The sequence below is a fragment of the Panthera uncia genome, assembly GCF_023721935.1.
Source record: "Panthera uncia isolate 11264 chromosome C1 unlocalized genomic scaffold, Puncia_PCG_1.0 HiC_scaffold_4, whole genome shotgun sequence".
Lineage (NCBI taxonomy): Eukaryota > Metazoa > Chordata > Mammalia > Carnivora > Felidae > Panthera > Panthera uncia.
Window position 1 is genome coordinate 57,298,126 of NW_026057585.1, and position 19,484 is coordinate 57,317,609.

The window sequence follows — 19,484 nt, forward strand, 5'->3', positions numbered from 1 at the left end:
CTCATGATACCAAGATGGAACAGCAGTTCAGCAAAACTCTATGTGAAAAGTCTCACATTCTAAGAAATGAACGGACAAATCCTTGCAAACATGTCTAGTTCTATTGGGAGAACTCAGACCACTGGGTATTAAAGTCCTTTGGCTTTAGCCCTTCTTTGTTTGGGAGACGCAGGACGTACAGATCCCCCTACTTCTCCGCCATGTTGGCCAAGTCCCTGATCACTGGGTATTAATAGCTTTAAAAGGATTTTATAATACCCACAACTATGGATGATAAGAGATCCCTGCATTCAGGCTCCCAACACTGGCCACGATGCATATTACTAATATAAACCCCTTATGTATGTTTCTACAAAGGGATTTCCTCTTCTCTCCCTCAGGATGGAGTAAGCATTAATGTGAACAATCATTCATGTTTGTATACTCTTACTTATTCCATCCATGAGAAGGAGGATAGCTTAGCTCATCCAGGAGACTTGGGGGGCCATGTTAAAAAGGCCATCCCCGGGGCCATGTTAAAAAGGAAGTACAGTCACTGCCTTGAAATGGAGTCAGCACAGGCCTGGCATGTGTCGCTCTTCTTGAACCACCTGTACCCAGGCCAGTGAGGGAGGGGCAGAGAGAGAGAGAGAGACACAGAATCCAAAGCAGGCTCCAGGCTCCATGCTTCCAGCTGTCAGCACAGAGCCTGACGCAGGGCTCGAACCCGTGAACTGTGAAATCATGACCTGAGCCGAAGTCACACGCTCAACTGACTGAGCAACCCAGGTGCCCCATCAATTGTTTAGACTTTAGGACAGAACAGTAGTGAATCCTGGCCCAGCTATGTCCTCAACACATACTTGTGATTAGCCAGGATTCTTTACCTACAATGTGAAGCCTACATGACAAAAATACCTACAATGTAGCTTTAGTTAACTGCGGGTTTATTTTACTCTTTGGAAAAGTGATATTCATAATCTTCTTAAAATAAGACTTTGTTTGTTTTTGTTTTGTTTGCTCTGAAGGAGTTAGAAATGTTTCTCATCATGGAAAAGTCTCAGAGAGATTTTGTTACAGGAATGAGGTTGAACTGCCGCTATCATTCTGGTTCGGGTGTGTCTTTCCAAGAGTCCCTTCCTAAGTGCTAAATCGATTCGTGAAGAAAGTACTGTGAACACTGAAATTACGAAAAGAAATCACTGTCGCCTAGTGATATCAAATAATTCAAAACAATTTATGGGGAGTACATTACGTATTTCGGACAACTGAGGCCAAAAAAGGAATTGTTTATCAAATCCTCCATTCAAACATACATTCACTCACTCAACAAGTACTTCATCAGTATCTACCACGTGCCAGAGAGTAGCCAGTGTCCTGTGTGTCTCCCAGAGGGAGAGAAATGAAGTTTAAAAATACAGCACTCCTCCCCTTAAGGAAGTGTTTTCCTTCACATATACTGTATCTTCAATTTTGCCTCTCACTTAACAGTTAGTAACTCCTTGTACTTGAGCTTTACGTCTCTTTTTTGCCTGGGTTTCCTGACCCCAAATAATGAATGATCTGGAAGCTAACACACTGAACCCTCTTACATAACAAAGCTCTCTCTGCAATGCAAATCATCAGTCTATCATTAAGCCATGTTGCGCACATGAGTTTCCACAAAGTGGCCTGCCCCAGCAACACAGCTAAGCACTCTACCCAGGAAGTAAAAAGGCAACTGGGAAGTGCTGAAAGAGATCCTGGAAAATGGATGACAGCAGATGGGATGCTGTGTGTCTTCCTAAGCGTCCTTGCTCCTCACCGATCTCTTCCTTGATAGATATTTAGGATCAGATGGGTGATCTAGGGAGCGATTCTCATGGAACTGAAGGTCAACATTTACTGGAACAGACTTTTGTTGGACTATGGGTAGATGATTCCTCCAAAACACTGGATTTGGGTGTTTCCCATCAATTCTCAACGTTCATTTCATTACCATAGTTTCAATTATAAAGAAAAGCCTATGGGGCGCCTGGGTGGCTCAGTCGGTTAAGCGTCCAACTTCAGCACAGGTCATGATCTCACAGTTCATGAGTTTGAGCCCCACGTCAGGCTCTGTGCTGACAGCTCGGAGCCTGGAGCCTGCTTCGGATTCTGTGTCTCCCTCTCTCTCTCTGCCCCTCCCCTGCTCATGCTCTGTCTCTCTCTGTCTCAAAAATAAATAAAAAACATTTTAAAAAATTTTTTAAAAAAGAAAGAAATGTCTACTGTAGTCTTTTGATTCACAAAAGGATTTTTCCCCCATACTTTGTATCATGTTCCCAAATCAAATCTTCCAAATATTTCCTTGAAAGAAGGCATTAGGTAGTAATATTTTAGCTTTGGAAATTTGCATGTAAGTTACTTACAACATTGTAAATTTCTTCCCCTGTCCTTCAGATGCACCGTATAAATACTGCATTTGATCCTTAACTTACACTTCATCAATAATTCATTTCAAAAATATCCCTCCGTAAGACCATCAGCTGCTGAGGTGTTCGGTTTTCGGCGAAAGCACTTATTTACTGCATGAGCCCAGGAAGGCTGGTAAAGACTTGGCTAAAAGCTCCGCATGGAGCAAATTATGGTAATTGAATTAATGCTCAAATCCACAAAGCTCTACTCAAATCTGCTGAAAGGTTTTGCACTTTATTGCCCACATCTTGACGGGCAATGAGTCCACTGGAATTGTTTAACACTTCATAAGGAGGCTTCCCAGATTAATTTCTCATTGTTACAAGAATTACTGAAGAATGTCTGGAGGTATCTTCCAGAGCAATCTTTCAAAGTCAAAACTGAGAGTTAACAACCTCTTTACTATCTTCCACTTTTGGTTCACCGAAACTACAAGTTCAAGTCACCAGAAATGAAAATCAAAGGAAACATCACATAATTAATTTTGATGAATGGATAAGTTTTAATTCACGTATGGCAATATTCTGGTTGATGATACATCTCCTTAGGACATCCATTAAAAATCCATTAACTTAACAGGCTAAATCCAATAAAGTTACTCTGGAAATTTTCTGCTAGATTAACATTATGGATTATTAACGAATATTTCCTGTAGGTATTGCTCTATTAGCAAACTGAATATACCAATTAAACACGGGTTTTGTGTCAGGGTTGGGGGAACACCAAAACATTAAAAAAAAAAAAAAAAAACAAAACATAGTTGAAGTTAGACCCAAGTTGCCAAAGATACTACAAAAATCAGTAAAAATCATTATAGCTTTTATTTTTGAGAGAGAGAGAGAGAGAGAGAGAGAGAGACATAAAGAGAAGGAGACACAGAATCCAAAGCAGGTTCTAGGCTCTGAGCTGTCAGCACAGAGCCCAACGAGGGCCTCCAACTCATGAACTGTGAGATCATGATCTGAGCTAAAGTTGGATGCTTAACTGACTGAACCACCCAGGCGCCTATCATTATAGCTTTTAAGAGCAAGAAGTGCCAACCTACCAGGACCAGCCATCTCAATTTATCTACTTACTAATCAAATAGTAAAATTTATCCACTTACTAATCAGATAGTAAAATTTATCCACTTACTAATCAAATAGTAACAGAACTACTAAACTGTGCCATGCCCTGTGCCAGCACTGAGGACACAAAGGTAAATTAGTGAAAATCCTGACATTAAGGAGCTCACAGTCTAGCATGGAATCAAGACACACACAGGTAACCAACGTGTATTATAATAAGATATGGCCAATATACCATGGGAACACTCAGAAGGAACAACCAAATTTGAGGGATAGTGGGGAGCATGAGTAAAAGAAGTTGAAATTTGTGTTCCAATATGATATCACCTCCTTCTAGGGCCTCCCATTGGAAGGTCTTTGATCCTGACTTATCGTTTATTGCTTCTACATGTGGTTAAATGAGATTATTTATCAAATTCTCGTCTGCAAACAGGGAAACACTATTTTTGTCACTGACTGTGAGAATTACATGCCACAAGGTATGAGAAAGCACATAGACATGTGCTTGAAATACAGAAGGGGAAGCAGGGTTGGTACTGATCTGCTGCTTACTATTCATAGGCACCCACTGAATATTAATGGGAAGTCAAGATAGCAAAACGGCTGGAGCAGAATTTGGAATCATTCAAACATGGGTCTGAATTCCGCTTCTACCGCTTGCAACTTATACAGCCATCATTTAAACACTGTTCCCTTTTCTGACCCTCAGTTTCTTCAGCTGAAGAAAATACAATAAAACAGCTCTGTTACACAGTTGTAAAAATTTAACAGGATAAGGGTTGTAATACAACAGTATCATGTCTGGGAAGCAGGAAGCTATTAGTGTTAATTGCTACCATTTACTCTGTCTTCACAGGTAAGACTGTAGAGATATGGAAACATTACTAGACTTATCTAAGTTGAAACCATCAGTGACAGAACTAGAACTGCCCTAGCTCCCAGTTCAGTGTTTTAGACCCATCTTGCCTGTACCCCTCAATTAGACGACAAAACACCCTCCCCTAGCACTCAGTCCTAAAGGTTCTTCAAGGTAGCAAGCTCATGGGGTGCCTCTAGAACAAAAGATTGGGAACTCAGGACCTGATGGCCCTGCTTTAACTCTAATGACCAGTACACTAATACCCTGGTGCTATGGGCTGAATTTGTGCCCCCAAGTTCCCATGGTGAAGCCCTAATCCCTAAGGTGACTATACCTGGTGATATGGTGGGTGGGACGTAATGAAGGTAAAATGAGGTCAAAGGGTGGGACCCTGACCCAACAGGATTTGTGTCCTTAGAAAAAGAAACACCAGTGAGCATTCTCTTGTGCACACTCTTTCTCTGCATATGTAGAAAGAAGAGGTCATGTGAACAAATGTGAGAGGCAGCTGCCAACAAGCCAAGAAAAGAGGTCTCAGCATTAAACTTACCTTGTTGGCACTTTGACTTTGGACTTCCCAGTCTCCAGAAGGGTAGAAGTTCCTTTCCATTGCTATAAGCTGCTCAGCCTACGGTGTTGTTATAGTAGCTTTAGTGGTCTAGGACCCAGGACAGCTCTTTGCCGCCATTTTCTCTTAACTCTTGCCACCTGTCTCAGTTCTAACAGCCTTGCCTGTGTCTCACACATTCCATCAGCATCCATTTATCAGTAACGCCTGTGCCAAGACACTTAAGGGTAAGGCACAGTGGTCCCTGCCCTCTAGAAGCTTTCAGCTGAGCATCAGCTTCTGTGCGGCTGCCCATTCTCCTTGGGAAAAGGCAGCACTGTCTAAAACCCCCGCCTGCTTGGCAGGAGCCCCAACATGCCACCCTCTAGCCAGCTCACTCAGCCCCCACCATAAAAGACCGACCCTGGTCCCCGTCACTGTCCAAGCTGCTGCCTCCAAATGGCCCGACCACCCAGAATTTTAAAGCCAACCGTCGTATTAGTCATATTAATACTTAAAATATTAACTCTTTTTTACACCCTATTAAATTATACTCCACTGAGACCCCATCACACCCTACTCCCGTCCAGGTAGGCACATTTGTTCTAGTCTACTTAATGTTGGCTTTGGGTGCTCAATATTGGGACTGCTGCCCAATCCTTCTGAAGGCCACCATATACCCACACCAGTTGCCTCCATCTCATGTATCCCATAGGCAGTCTGCTTTGGTAGGAATGTGTGGAATTAGAGACCCTAGTTCTAATACTGACTTGACAACTGAAGAGCGGACAAGGAACTGAATCTCAGTCTCCCCACCCATAAAATGGGAACAGCTAGCTACACTACTAGGTCTGTGAGGGCCAAATGAGATAATGTATATAAGTCACCTACCAAAGGACCCAGAATGTAGCTGATGAAGAAGAAAGCTGCTTTGCTGTATTCCTCTCATCCCTGGTCCTGACCTCTTCCCCTTCTCCACCAGCTCAGATCCAGAGATGGTTTCAACTGAGCCACAGCAATTCCAGAATGGCTCTTTGTGCATACTACTATGACTGTTCTTTTTCCCCAGACTTAGCAATTTGTAGTTGAACAGACCACAGACAACCAAGGTATGTTGCCTACCATATGGTAGTGCAGGGGCTACCTGAGTCTCTCGTGTTTCTATCCTTGAACTTTAAATTTTTTTTTTTTTACATTTATTTTTTGATAGAGAATGAGCATGAGCAGGGGAGGGGCAGAAACAGAGGGGGACACAGAATTCAAAACAGGCTCCAGGCTCTGAGCTGTCAGCACAGAGCCCGACGCAGGGCTCGAACCCACGAACCGTGAGATCATGACCTGACCTAAGCATTAACCTCATGCTTAAACGACTGAGACACCCAGGCGCCCCTATCCTTGAACTTTAATAGATGGGTCATGAGGACTCCACACCAGAGAAAGGTGAAAGTGGAAAAACCTATTGTGTGACTCAGTTATTAAGGGCAGCCAGAATGTGTAGCTGACACCAGTTTTTTGCCAATATTCAATAACACAACTCTCAAGTTTTAGCTGGTCATGCACATGGACACATGGCTGCCTGGCCAATGACCACATTTCCCAACCACCCCTAAAGCCTACCTGGGTCTTATGAACAAGGGCTGGTCAGTGGGATGCGATCAGAAATGACATGGCTCACATGGATGGATTTCTCAGTCCTTTTCATTTGTCCCACTCACCGGCTGGGAACTGATGAGAACTGGAGTAACTACCTTGGACCCAAAGTTGGAGGTAATGTTGTGACAATGGCCGAGCTGGCCTGACAGTTACTTACCTCTATTCTATTACAAAGGGAATGACCTTCCATCTTGTTTAACCCACTGTACTTTTTTCCCTTGTGTTGTTACAACATCTTAGCCTAAACATTCAACTAGAACTGTTAAGTAGTAACGAAAGGAAATAAATAGCTCTCTCTGAGATGACCGTGCAAACTTTAAACTTTCAAATGTGAGCTACTGTGATTTGTACTTAGCATCTGAATTCTTCCCCCAAGTAAACCCCTACTAGTCACTCATGCCTTTAATGCCTACTCATTGCCACATAAAACTGGAAGTCTGGGATTCTATGGCCTTATGGACCAATGGCTCATGTCCTAGTTTGTCTTGTTCCTGTTTCTTCTAATTTTGATGTCTTCAACTATTTTTTTCTGTTCATGGCCTTGTGTGGTTCCTTGAACCTAATTCATAAAACATCTTCCTAGTACTCATGGGAAACAATCTATATGTACTTCCTCGATTATGCTATTCCCAGCAACTCCCTGCAAATGTCTTCCTCAATCTAGCCCGATGTCTACAATTCTGTATTTCAGGACTAACTTCCACAGCCTATATCTCTACTCAGGTCCTATGAGTCCCAACACAAGGGCCCACTAGTCGTGGTCGACCCACAGTAATGGATTCATCCCTCTTAGGAAAACAGGGCTGAGTTTCTGAATTTCAATTCATACAAAAACAAATAAAAAACCAATATCCTCATACACACACGCATACACATAATCACTTTCCAGATGTTTTCATTTTGTTTTGATTTTACCTATTTTGCTGTAATTATCCACAACAAAATCTTCCAAGCCAATCAGCTTCCAGAAACTGTCATCCCAGCCTTTCTCTGCCGAGTATGTCCATTTGCACACCAGGGAGCAGAGAGACCTAAGAAAATGGGACAGAGGCAGAACCAATAGTATGAGTGAGGCTTCCTTTATATTTTGCCAAATACCTCCCCAGATATCTGACACAATGTTAATGAAGTAGAATAAGTCAAACTAAGTAATTACACACCCCTGTTCAGATTCAAAGTCTCCATTTGTACCTGGCCATGGGTTGGTGGCTGTGGGGCTCAGTGATGGGTAAATGGGTGTCTACTCTGCTTTGTGCATGTTCAAAACTCTCTATAATAAAAAAGTAAAAAAAAATTCAAAAAGTGACCGGCATACATATGGTTGCTTCAGTCTAAAGCAATATTTAATAGAAGGAAGACCTGAATGCTGGAAGGTACTTTCCTCTCCAGCTTCATTTCTCATACATTCAGCCTTAGTATTGTACATTTCAGCAATAACAAATCATTTGCAATTCTTTGAAGGGGGGTGGGGGGTAGAAAACATATTTGTGCACATTTCTAGGTCTTTGCCCTATTCCTACTTGTTTGGAAACTCTTCCCAGCTTCTTCATCCTGACAACTGAGTCCCCAGTTCTGGGTAGAGGTGCTCCTCTGAACTCCTGGAACGTGAAACATACCTTCTATTATCACCCTTAAAGTGCTGTGTAATTAACTGCTTCCTATGTACCTTCCCAACACTGCTATTGCCTTCCAACCCATGCTTCATGGTGTGCCCACAGCAAACCTTACAAAATTAAATCTGATTATATGAATCCCTGATTAAAACTCTTCAACTGCTCCTCAGTGCCTTCAGGAAAAATCCAATCCCTTAGCTGGGCTTAAACCACCTTTAGTAATAGGACTGTGCCAACCTCCAGATTCCTGTCTTGCCTTTCCGACCCCTGCTTTCTTCATTGTCCAGAATGGTATTATTTGAAGTCTCTCTTAGCAGGCCTGATTCCTCACTTCCCTGGGCACTGAAACCTTTATTCATTCTGCCTAGGATGTTCTTCATTGTTACATATTTACCACTTAGCGTTCATGACTCATCCCTTTTCATGAACCCCAGTGAAGGGCAAACTTGAGTCCAAAGCCTCTTCTCTAAGCTTCAACCTGGACATACCTGTAACATTTACCAAGGTAACTGTCTCTGCCCATTCACTTCCCTGTCTCCCCCACTAAGCCTTCAGAGCCAAACCAGCCTTGCCCAGCTCTACCTCCAGTACGTAGTCCGCACTCAGCCAAAATGCGTACTGACTGAATGGCCACACCAACAATCGAATATGGTCTATCCGCCTCAGCAAAGGTAAGTGATAAACTTGGGGAGCTCACACAGTTTTAAGGCTAAAACTATCTCTTAGAGTCAATAGTCTATGTGCATCTCATTCAGTCATTCACACTGATTCACTCATGCACTCACCCACTCAAGAAGTAGTTAGTACTCAGTTACTATGCTCCTGGCACTATGTGATGCCCTGGGGAACCGGTGGTAGGCAAAAGAGTTGGTCCCCTGCCTGCATAAAAGTTGACAGCCAAACTGGGGGACACAGAAATTAATAAATCACACCTCAAATCACATACTAACAGTAATTTCTAAAGGAGGGAGAGAAAAAAACGAAAACCTTTAGCAAGGGAATCTGATATAACCTGGTGGGAGAAAAGGGGAGAAAGTATCAAGCAAGAAGGGCTCCACACAGGAAGCGACCTTTTGTGAGACCCAAAAGTCTTTTGAAAGCAAATACATGTTATTTATCATTCAGGATTTTTCTAGACATGGTGGAGAGGGCAGAACACCTCGAGCTAAGGAAGCTAAGTGGGACAGATATACTGAAGGAGTGCTAGCGTCCACAGAAATGTAACACACACATGCTACATCCAAAAGACAATTCTCAAAATCTGAGGTATCAAGAAGATAGTCACCTACGTAGCACATTCCGAATAATATACAACAGGCTAAATCCTCTTGGCACAAAGCCTGGAATTCCAACTTTTTGGAAGCTCTGATGGCTCAATGCTATGGAACCGAAGACGGTGTGGACAGATGATGTCTAATGATCTGGCCACACAGAATAGCACTTCACTCTCCAAATGCCCCAGCCATTTGCAGAATTCTATACCTCTGCTCTCAATGTTCCTTCTGTCTTAATTGCTTATTGTTCCTTCCACTCATTCTTGACTATTGGCCAACTCCAAGTCCTCCTTATAGTCCAGTTCCAATGGCACCCCCCACCACTAGCTCCAAGCTAAACTCATTGCTCCCTCTTCTGGGGCAGCATTCTAACTTGGTAACATTGCCTTCTAGCTCTTAACAGCGGTGGCAGGTTGGAGTCACAGTCCAAAGTGTCCGAGCCTCTATATATGTTCATCGCTTGCCATGTGATTTGTAACTGCCTGCCCCCTCCTATCTCCACCCTATCCACAGGGCCTCCTTTCCTAAGTGTAGACTTCAGATTCTGTCACATGGCTGGATTCGGCCAAAAGAATAAGTCAGGAGGACGGCATTCTGGTTTCAAGCCTAAGCTTCAAGAGGCATCATGTGTTTCTGCTTGCTCTCCTGTGTCTCTCGCACAGCCTAGAGAAAATCACATGGGGCTAGCACAGTGGTGCAAGGAGGAGAAGAGATGTGTACAGCAGGGCAATGACCACCAGACTCGGCCTGCATCACACATCCCAGGCTGTCAAGACCTGACGCAGTGAGTTCAGTTAACACTAGAAGAACCACCCAGCAGAGCACAGTCTGAACGAGCAACACCATGAGCCAAATAAATGGATTACTGTGCTCAACTACTGAGCACTCGCTGTGGTTTGTAACAGAGCAACAGTTAAACAACTCAACACTTTACAGCACAATTATGTTATCCCAAGCAGGTTTTCCCCCCAGTAAGGGCAAGGAGAGGGATGTCTGGGTCCTCACAGCACGTTAGAATAAATGGCCAGAGAGCCTGCTTTGAGGAAAAATGACTAAGCCCAGGAGGCAGAGAGGTTCACAGCTGCAGATGCCTTGGGCAACTCCACCCACCCTCCTCAGGATTATTCAAACACTATTAGGGTCCATTTCATTTGGATCTCTTTAAATCAACTCCTAGGTAATATGAATGTGTAAAAGCAGGGGGTGGGATACCTGGGTAGCTCAGATGGTTAAGCATGTGACTCTAGATCTCAGCTCAGGTCATGATCTCACAGTTTTCCTGAGTTTGAGCCCCGCATTGGGCTACAGTTGGAGCCTGCTTGAGATTTCTCTCTCTCTCTCTCTCTCTCTCTCTCTCTCTCTCTCTCTCCCTCTCTCTTTGTCCCTCCCCTCCCACCCCTCCCCCCTCTCTTTCTCTGAATAAGTAAACTTAAAAAAAATTTTTTTAAGACATTAAAAACAAATAAACGAACAAACAAAAGCAGAACTGGAAAAATGTAGAGTGGATCTGAGGCCTTCAGCTCTCCAGAACTCTCCAGGAGAGACAGAAAGTGAGTAAAGGCAAGGTACCAGTAGCAGAACAAAAGGTTTCCCTCCCCTTGAGGCCTTTTTTAAGACACCAGGGTTTTGCCATTCCCTGAGGTATTCCTGAGCAACTTGCAACTCCCAGAATAGCTGTTCCCCATCAGGCAAGCTGACCTACCAGCCTACTGGGGGTGGAAGGTGTAATCTATAGGATCAGAACCGCAGACAGGGGAGAAAGGCTGGGGCTACACTAGCAGGCTGGGTTGTTTCAAAGATGAGCAGCCAGGGAGGAGTGTTGTCGCCAGGGAGAGAGGGTCACTGGCTGTTTGTTCTCTGCCAGCCAGAATACCAGGGCAGAAAGTGCTGGAGCTTCCTCGCTTTTAGATTTGTTACTGACGAGACTATAAAATCCTATAGCCAGGTCAAAAGAACAACAACCAGTGAGCAGGCAGCACAAAAACCATACTAACTTAGGGGACCAGGTGATATGAGAGTGGGTCTCAGAGAACATGTATAGGAGGGCAGGTGTCTCTGAAGAGATCACAGTACAACGCCTGGAACTCAACATCAATAATGGAAGTAGCCAGAGGGCAGAAGGCGGCGAGAAAGCCTTTCTGAACAAGACACACAGATTTTAAATTTAAAATTTTTTAAATTTCTGCAGAAGGACTAAAGGGAAAATCGCTTGCACCGTTGAGAAGCCTATTAATGACCGGGAAGACCAAATGAACAACATCTCCAACTACCCAGAGCAAAGGCACAAAAAGAGAAATAATGAGGGAAGAAAGAAGACAGCAGATCCACGGCAGTATAACATGAGCATTAGTGTAATTCCACACGGGGTTTTTTTTTTCCAAGGAGAAAAGGAAAACTTTAAAAAGAGAGAGAGAGAGAGAGATGAAAGAGATGCTATAATTAAATGAATACACTACCAGATCTTTTTTTATTGTTATTATACTGAGCTGAAGCAAGATTTAAGATTTAAGCCCGCAGATTAAAACGCTCATTAAGTCCAGGAAGTGAATCCAGGAAATACTTGAGTTTCAAGCATAAACAGAAAATTACACCAGCTTCCAGACAGAAAGAGTAAATTACTTACAAAGGCAAGAGATTCAGACCGGCTAAGGAATTCTCATCTACACCTCTGGAATGTAGAAGACAGTGGAACAGTGTACAGACTATGAGGAAAAATGATCCAAAAATCCTATGCCCAGACAAAATATTATTCAGCTGTCAGGGGAGAAGAAAAACATTTTCAACATGCAAGGATTAAAAAATAAAACTTCCCATATACGTGCTGTGAAGGCAATACTTGAGCGTGAACTTAAGCAAAAAAACAAGTGACTCAACATTAGGGAAACCAGTGGTGGTGAGCGCTGAGATGTTCATTCTCTCTCTCCATATGCATGTGTGTGCACTTACACCCATAGGCACGTGTACATGTGTGCGCACACGTACATAGGTACATACACACACGTTTAAGTCTACAAAGATGACAATAAACCATGAAACAGGAATTTGTAATACTAAGCTTTCCTGAAACACCTTCCTGGGATATTAGAAGGAAAAAAATCTATTAATGGCCCGGAGGTGAAAATACTGTTAGCAAAATCTCAAAGTCAGAAATTGAAGAAGACGTACACAGGAAAAATAGGCATATGTGTATATCTGTGTGTTTGGGCCGGACATAAGTTTAATAATGTGCAGGATGAAAAGGTAATTTCTAACAGAATCAAAAAGCGTAGCAGAAGTCTCAAAATAAAAAGGAATTAAAAAGGAATAAAGAGGAAGTTAAGAAGTCTGTGAAACCAAACTAAATCAAAAAGGAAAGCAAAAGAGGGTAATGTAATGTAAATAGAAAATAAAAATACCATAGAAAAAATAAAATCGCTTATTTCGGTTAATTACAACAAATGTGAATGGGCTGAATTCCACAATTGGTTGAAAGACAATACTATCCACATTGGGGTTAAAGTTGAGGACTATCTGGTTTACAACACCTATTTTTTAATATGATAGAGGGTTTTTTTTATAAAGAATGTTACCATTCATTAAATTTTATGAAATGAACAACATAATGTGACCCATCTATAAAACAAGAGGTCCTAGATTTAAAAAAAAAAAAAAAGAAAAACAAAAGGCACTTGATGGGGCTTCTGGGTGGCTCAGTCGGTTAAGCATCCTTCGCTTCAGGTCACGATCTCACAGTTTGTGGGTTCCAGCCCTGCAAAGGGCTCTCTCAGTGCAGAGCCTGCTTCGAATACTCTGTCTCCCTCTCTCTCTGTCCTTTTCACACTTGCACTCTCTTTCTCCCTCAAAAGTAAATAAACATTTTAAAAAAAAGTGAAACGAAGAATGTCTCAAAATTAATAACCTTAAGCAGCCAACTTAAACATTAGGAAAAACAAAGATAGATTAAATTGAAAAAAAATCAAAAGGAATAGTAAAGAAAAAAGAATATGAAAGATATAAAATAACAAGACAAAACTCAGACAGTCAAGAGATCCAAAATGTGGCTCTAGGAAAAGACAATACAAAAATCAAAACAAAACAAAGAACAAAACAAAACAAAAAAACCCTCTGGTCAAAGTAAGGAAGGAAAAAGAAGAGTAGGAGAAAAATAACAAATATCATGAATGAAAATGACAGACATCCTTATAGATAAAGCAGACCTTAAAAGAAAAAAAGAGATTAAGTAAGTAACATTATGCTAGCAAATTTGAAAATTTAGACGGAATGGAAAATTTACTAGAAAAACAGAACTTACCAAAGCTGACTCAAGAAAACATATGAAACCTTAATAAACTATTTAAAAAATGAGCCAATAGTTAAAAATCATCTCTCAAATAAAACTTCAGCCCAAATGGCTATACTAGAAAGTTTTCCCAAATGTTCAAGGAACAAAGTATTCCAAATTATTTCGGAGTCTAGAAGAAGAAGAAATGCTCCCCAAGTTATTTATGAAGGTAGGATAACTATATTACAAAGCCAAACAAAGACAGCATGAGAAACAAAAATTAGATGCCACTCTCACATTATTAATGGGAGCATAAAATTTCTAAGCAAGGCATGACCAAAATAAAAATGAGAAAAAAAAAATACATCATGCATAATACTCCAAAACATTTTAATCAGAGATCTATGAATATATTTTGCCACAGTTTTTTTTTTTAAAGGAGAGAAATGACCAACTCATATTGAAGAACGAAAAATACGTAACAAAGTTAAAGGCCACATCTAGATAGAAACTCTTACTGAAGTAACAACAATAGAAACTTCTGCTTCTAACCATGATGGAGTAGCAGAGACTAGATTTTACCTCCCGTCCCCTGCCCTGCTCCCATCTTAAGAAACTAGAAAAGGGGGGAGAAAAAAAAACGTGACACGACTGCTCTCAGAGCCTGAACAACAGGCAGCACAGAACTATCCCGGAGAGAAGGAAACAAATGAGGTGAGCCCTAAGATTGCTCTGGCTTTCTGCCAGGAAGCCCATGCCCGACCACAAAGCAGAAAGAAGGATGCCAAGGAAAACAAGTGAAGTTCATGAAACCGAGAAGACTGAGATCAGAATTCAAGGAATTTGAGGTGGCTGGAAGCTGTGCTGGCACAGATTTCCAAAGAGGAGGTAGCTATGCAGGAAGAGGGTCCTGAAAATCTGCACAAGAGTCCCATGAAAGCTTTATGGAGATGCAGATATGCACACAGATGCTCCAGGAGATCTGGTGAGAAGTGACTGGAAATCTGTGAGCTGAACAGTTCTCAGGGCTCACAGTGAGAACGGGAATCATCTGAGCACACCATCCTCACTGACTCCTTGGGGCATTCAGTGGAAAACCCCAAAGAATGCCTAGAAGCATAACTGAGCCTTCCTGTGTAAAGGTTACAATAAGCCTGCACTAACAAAGTTTAGAAAGATTTCAAAAAATAAAACTAAGCCAAAAGTACATTAACAGCCTACCGGAAAAAGCAGGAAAAAAAAGAGAGAGAGAGAGAGTAAAACCCAGACACTGGATAACAGAAAATAACTGACAATATCAGCTTCCAATAAAAAATATTTGAAGAAATAATTGTCAAATGTTTTCTTCAATTTGATAAAAGCTATCACCCACAGAGCCACACTCACTGGAAGAAACCAAAGGAAGATAAAGACAAAGAAAACCACATCAAGACATATTATATAATCAAATTATTTTTTAAAAATGATGATCTTAAAAGTGGTCAGAGAAAAGACAGGTAATAGACAAACAGTCCTAAAAAGGCAGATTTTTTGCCAGAAATAATGCAACCCAGAAGAAAGTGGAATGACATCTTTAGAATACTGAAAAATTTTAAAAAGAAATAAAAAATCAAACTAGAATTTTATATTCAGAAAAAAAGATTTTCAGGGGTGACTGGGTGGCTAAGTCAGTTAAGCATCTGACTCTCAATCTTGGCTCAGGTCATGATCTCAGGGTTCACGGGTTTGAGCCCCATCAGTGCAGAGCCTGCCTGATATTATCCCTCCCCGCTCTCTCTCACTGCCCCCATCACCCCATCAAGCATGCGCTTTCAAAATACATACATAAACTTAAAAAAAAAGATCTTTACACAAGGAGTAATGAAATATAGGCTTTTTCAAACAAACAAAAACAGAACTCATTTCCAAGAAACCTGCACTGCAAGAAATGTTAAAGGCAATTCTTTAGGGAGGAGGAGGATGGCATTAAATGGAAATGTTAATTGATAAATGATTGTTAATTGAAAGCAATGAAAAGTATCAGAATCAGTAAATATGTGGGTAGATACAAAGGGCAGCTTTTCATTTTTAAATTTCTTTAAAAGATAATTGACTTTTTCTTCATCTTTAGAATATAAATTAGGAAAAAAATTCAAAGTACTGTGGGGCTTATAACACATGTACAAAAAAATGACAATAATAGAACAAATGATAGGGAGATATGAAAGATATTACATACAGCAGGGTATAAAAATATTTTAAGGCAAACTATGATAAGTTAAAGATGCATCTTATAAATCCTAGAGGAACCAGTAAAAAGGGAGATAAAATTAATACACCAATTTGGGAGATAAAAGGGAATACTAAAAATACTTCAGTAATCCAGAAGAAGGTAGGAAGAGGGGAAAATTATAAAGAACACACGGAGCAAATAAAAGACAAATGGCAAGATGGTAGATTGAAACCTCACCTAAAAACTCCCTTGGAAAGGCAAAAAGTTTCAGGCTGGAAACAAATAAAAAATAAAAAATAAAAATCCAACTCTGTGGTGTCTGTAAGAAACTTACTTTAAATATAAAGATGCAGAATAGGTTCAAGAGTGGAAGGAGAGAAAAGATATGCCATGCACACACTAATAATCAACAAGTTCAAGGGGCTACATGAGTATTCCACAGTAAACCTCAGAAGAAGAAATATTACCAGAAATAAGAAGTCCATTATGTAATGTTAAAAGTGTCAATTCACCAAGATGACTTATGGGTTAAAAAAGAAATTGTAATTGAATGGCAACCTGAACTTAGCTGGAGTTATATTTCTTTTCTCTTTGTGGTAGCTCAGAACTTCATGTACACGAAATCAAGGATTCACGACAGAGTAGTGATCACCTGAGGTCGCCTTTGTGTAATTTTTACACAGATTTGAGACTCGGCAGTCTCAGGAGCCCATGTTGACTAAAAGGTCTGACAGGCTGGAGGGGTCCAGAACTCTGGGCTTATTGTATTTTATACTATTTTTTTTAATGTTTTATTCATTTTTGAGAGAGTGGGGGAGGGGCAGAGAGTGAGAGAGACAGAATCTGAAGCAGACTCCAGGTTCTGAGCTGTCAGCACAGAGCCCAACACAGGGCTCGAGCTCATGAACCATGCGATTACGACCTGAGCAAAAGTCAAATCGCTTAACCAACTGAGCCACCCAGGCACCCTTATTTTATACTATTTTAGATAAAAGCATGTATGAGTGGGGAAGGTCAGAAGGTACTAAAGCATCTACCGCTTTATGATAAAAGAATGTTATTTTGTTTCATTTCCTGATGCTCTCTGTCTAGCCTTTCTGGAATTTCAGTACCTCAATTCTGGCCATGACCTCCCACAGCAGGGACCATATGTACCTTATTCATCATGCCATTCCCCAGCACGAGGCACAGTGCCTCCCTGGCAAATTTTGAGAGTTCAATCTGTGTTTATTGAGGTAATGTATGAGAACCCTAGGATGTCAGTTACAAGAGGAAGCTTTCAGGTCCCTAATCACTTTTTAATTGTTTCTATTATATGGCCCAGATCTTCAGCAACTGCTCTCAGTGCAGACTCTAGAAGAGAAAAAGCTAGATTTCTGATCCCTGGAGCGACCAAAAGCAGCAGCAAAACACTGGTTTCTTACACAAACTATGCACCTTATGGAAATGCATTTCGCCTACCTCACATACCTCCCTCCCATTGCCTACTTCCCCAAAACATGCTAAATCTCTAACACATCTTCTTTTCTTCCTTGAAAAAAGCAAAAACAAAAAGACCCTTCCAGTTAAAGATACCAGACTGACTACACACGTTGACCTCTGCTCCCTTTAAAAATTCTAATACAATGGCAGTATAAGAATGTTTCAAAAAGGCAAAAGCCCACAATGACAAAGATAACACACGCAAGGACACTAACAGAAATCTGAAAGGCAGAAAACACAGAGCCAAGAGTAAGGCTCTTGGGAGACTCAGAAAGATAAAACCTAAGTAGCAGGGTGAAAAACCCAGAATCACAATGATTTCCCTGCAGAGACCCCAAAAAATTCAGGAAGTAGTGGCCCCAGGTGCTTCTGAAAATGGGAATTTTTTTTAAAAGTGGGGCTAAAAACAGCAAGGTGGCTGCAAGCTGCATAGGAAGTAATCAGAACCCCATGCACCGTCATTATGAGCAACCGGGGACTCCCTCTCCTGCACCATGAAAGGTGACGGAGGTTCACTTGAGACTGAGTAGGGTACAAGGCCCAGCTACAAGGGATCGCCTTGACAAGAACAGGGAGATAAAGTAAGGAGATGCCTCTCTCTCTGCGAGTAAGCCCTCAACATCCATTCCCCAACTCAAGTCCCGGAGCTCTGGCTGCCAGGTTTACACCCTGAAGATCCGTTTATGGGGAAGCTGAGCAGACAAAAGCAAAGACCTAAGGCTAGTTGGGAGGGCATTCTCAGAAACAATAAGCCACTCTAGGCCTACGAGGATTAAAATGGCAGAATATAAGTAAGACCCATTTTTGATGGTGAATAGTGGTAACTGATACCATCATCATCATCATCGTAGTAAAACACACTAATACAGAAACTATTTACTGTGGGCCCACTGTGTATCTACCAGAACTTTTCCAGGCAGGGAGGAACCCCCCACCTCTGAGGGACACAAAAGGAAAGAAAGTGTCACTTCTCCTGAGACCATGAAGGAGCCTTTGCAAGCACAAGAACTTTTGACTTTCCTGCTTTTACCCAGAGCAAGGCACACATCAAAAGCACACGCCTGCTGGGTTCCAGAGGCCTGATCATTATCATGCATTTCTCAACAAGACTTTATAAAAATGAAGCCAGCACTGCTGCATTATTTATATGCAGTTCACTGTATTGACATGGCCAGGCCCCCACTTTCAAGGGAAGCCTTTTGTTCTCTGCTTGGGTAAGGCAGAACCTGGAGAGTGTCAATCGAACAAGCTAGCGAGTAACAGAATAATTAGAGCCCGAGAGTGGGGATAAATTACCAAGCTATTCCTGGCTGCAGCCTTCAGTATATCACAGGCCTGTGATGGCTCTGTTTTTCTAAGCCATACAACAGACTGAATCGCCAGCACTGAAGACTGAGCTCAGGGGGAGATATGACTGGGGCTAGATTGCTAGTTCTATCAACAAAGACACCAAGAGGGCCTTATTTCTGAAGAAATACCACTGCACCGATTGGAGCTGCTTCTGTGAAAGACCTGTCAGATTTCAGGCTTGTTACCATTGGCTCTGTACTTCATCAAGACTTGCTGACAGGTCCATGACAGACCGAAATAATATATGCAATGATGCAACACAGGGCAATATTAAATTGCCTTTTCAGTGAGACTTGCCGATAACATGGTTTAAACATGGCTGTGACAATTTGGGGAGCATGAAAGAACTGAATAAATAATCAAGCTCAGGGAGTTTTCCCATGCTCCCAAGAAAAAAGAGATCTAAGAGTCAGAAAACAAAAGACCCTAAAGTCCCTGCCAAAACATTCCAAGATCTTGGGGAAGCCCTTGGACTCATGGGTTTGGATTTAACTCCTCAAGAATGAGGATGATAATGAATAGAGGCAAAATGAGAGGTGGGGGAGGTAAAGGGGGAAGAGAAGGAAACTAGAGGCAGGTCATGAGTCTGTGCTTCAGGCCAAGCACTGTGCCTGGGACTTTTGATAAGGGTGCTATCAGTATTCCCATTCAACAAAGGAGGACACTGAGGCTCTGAAAGGTTGGGTAGCTCATCTGAGGTCATATCATTAGGAAGGAGCAAGGCAGAAGTCCAAATCCTGGCCTGATCAAT

At 41.7% G+C, this 19,484-nt stretch overlaps 1 protein-coding gene across 7 annotated transcripts in view; it reads right to left on the reverse strand.

Annotated features, from left to right (window-relative positions):
* The window catches only part of FGGY (FGGY carbohydrate kinase domain containing), a 419,663-nt gene that overhangs the window by 258,744 nt on the left and 141,435 nt on the right, over nt 1-19,484 (reverse strand). For all 7 annotated transcript variants that reach the window (XM_049617075.1, XM_049617074.1, XM_049617072.1 and 4 more), the window contains one exon: nt 7,457-7,572. In XM_049617075.1, coding sequence (XP_049473032.1) covers nt 7,457-7,572 — 116 coding nt within the window. The remainder of the gene's footprint in view (nt 1-7,456; nt 7,573-19,484) is intronic.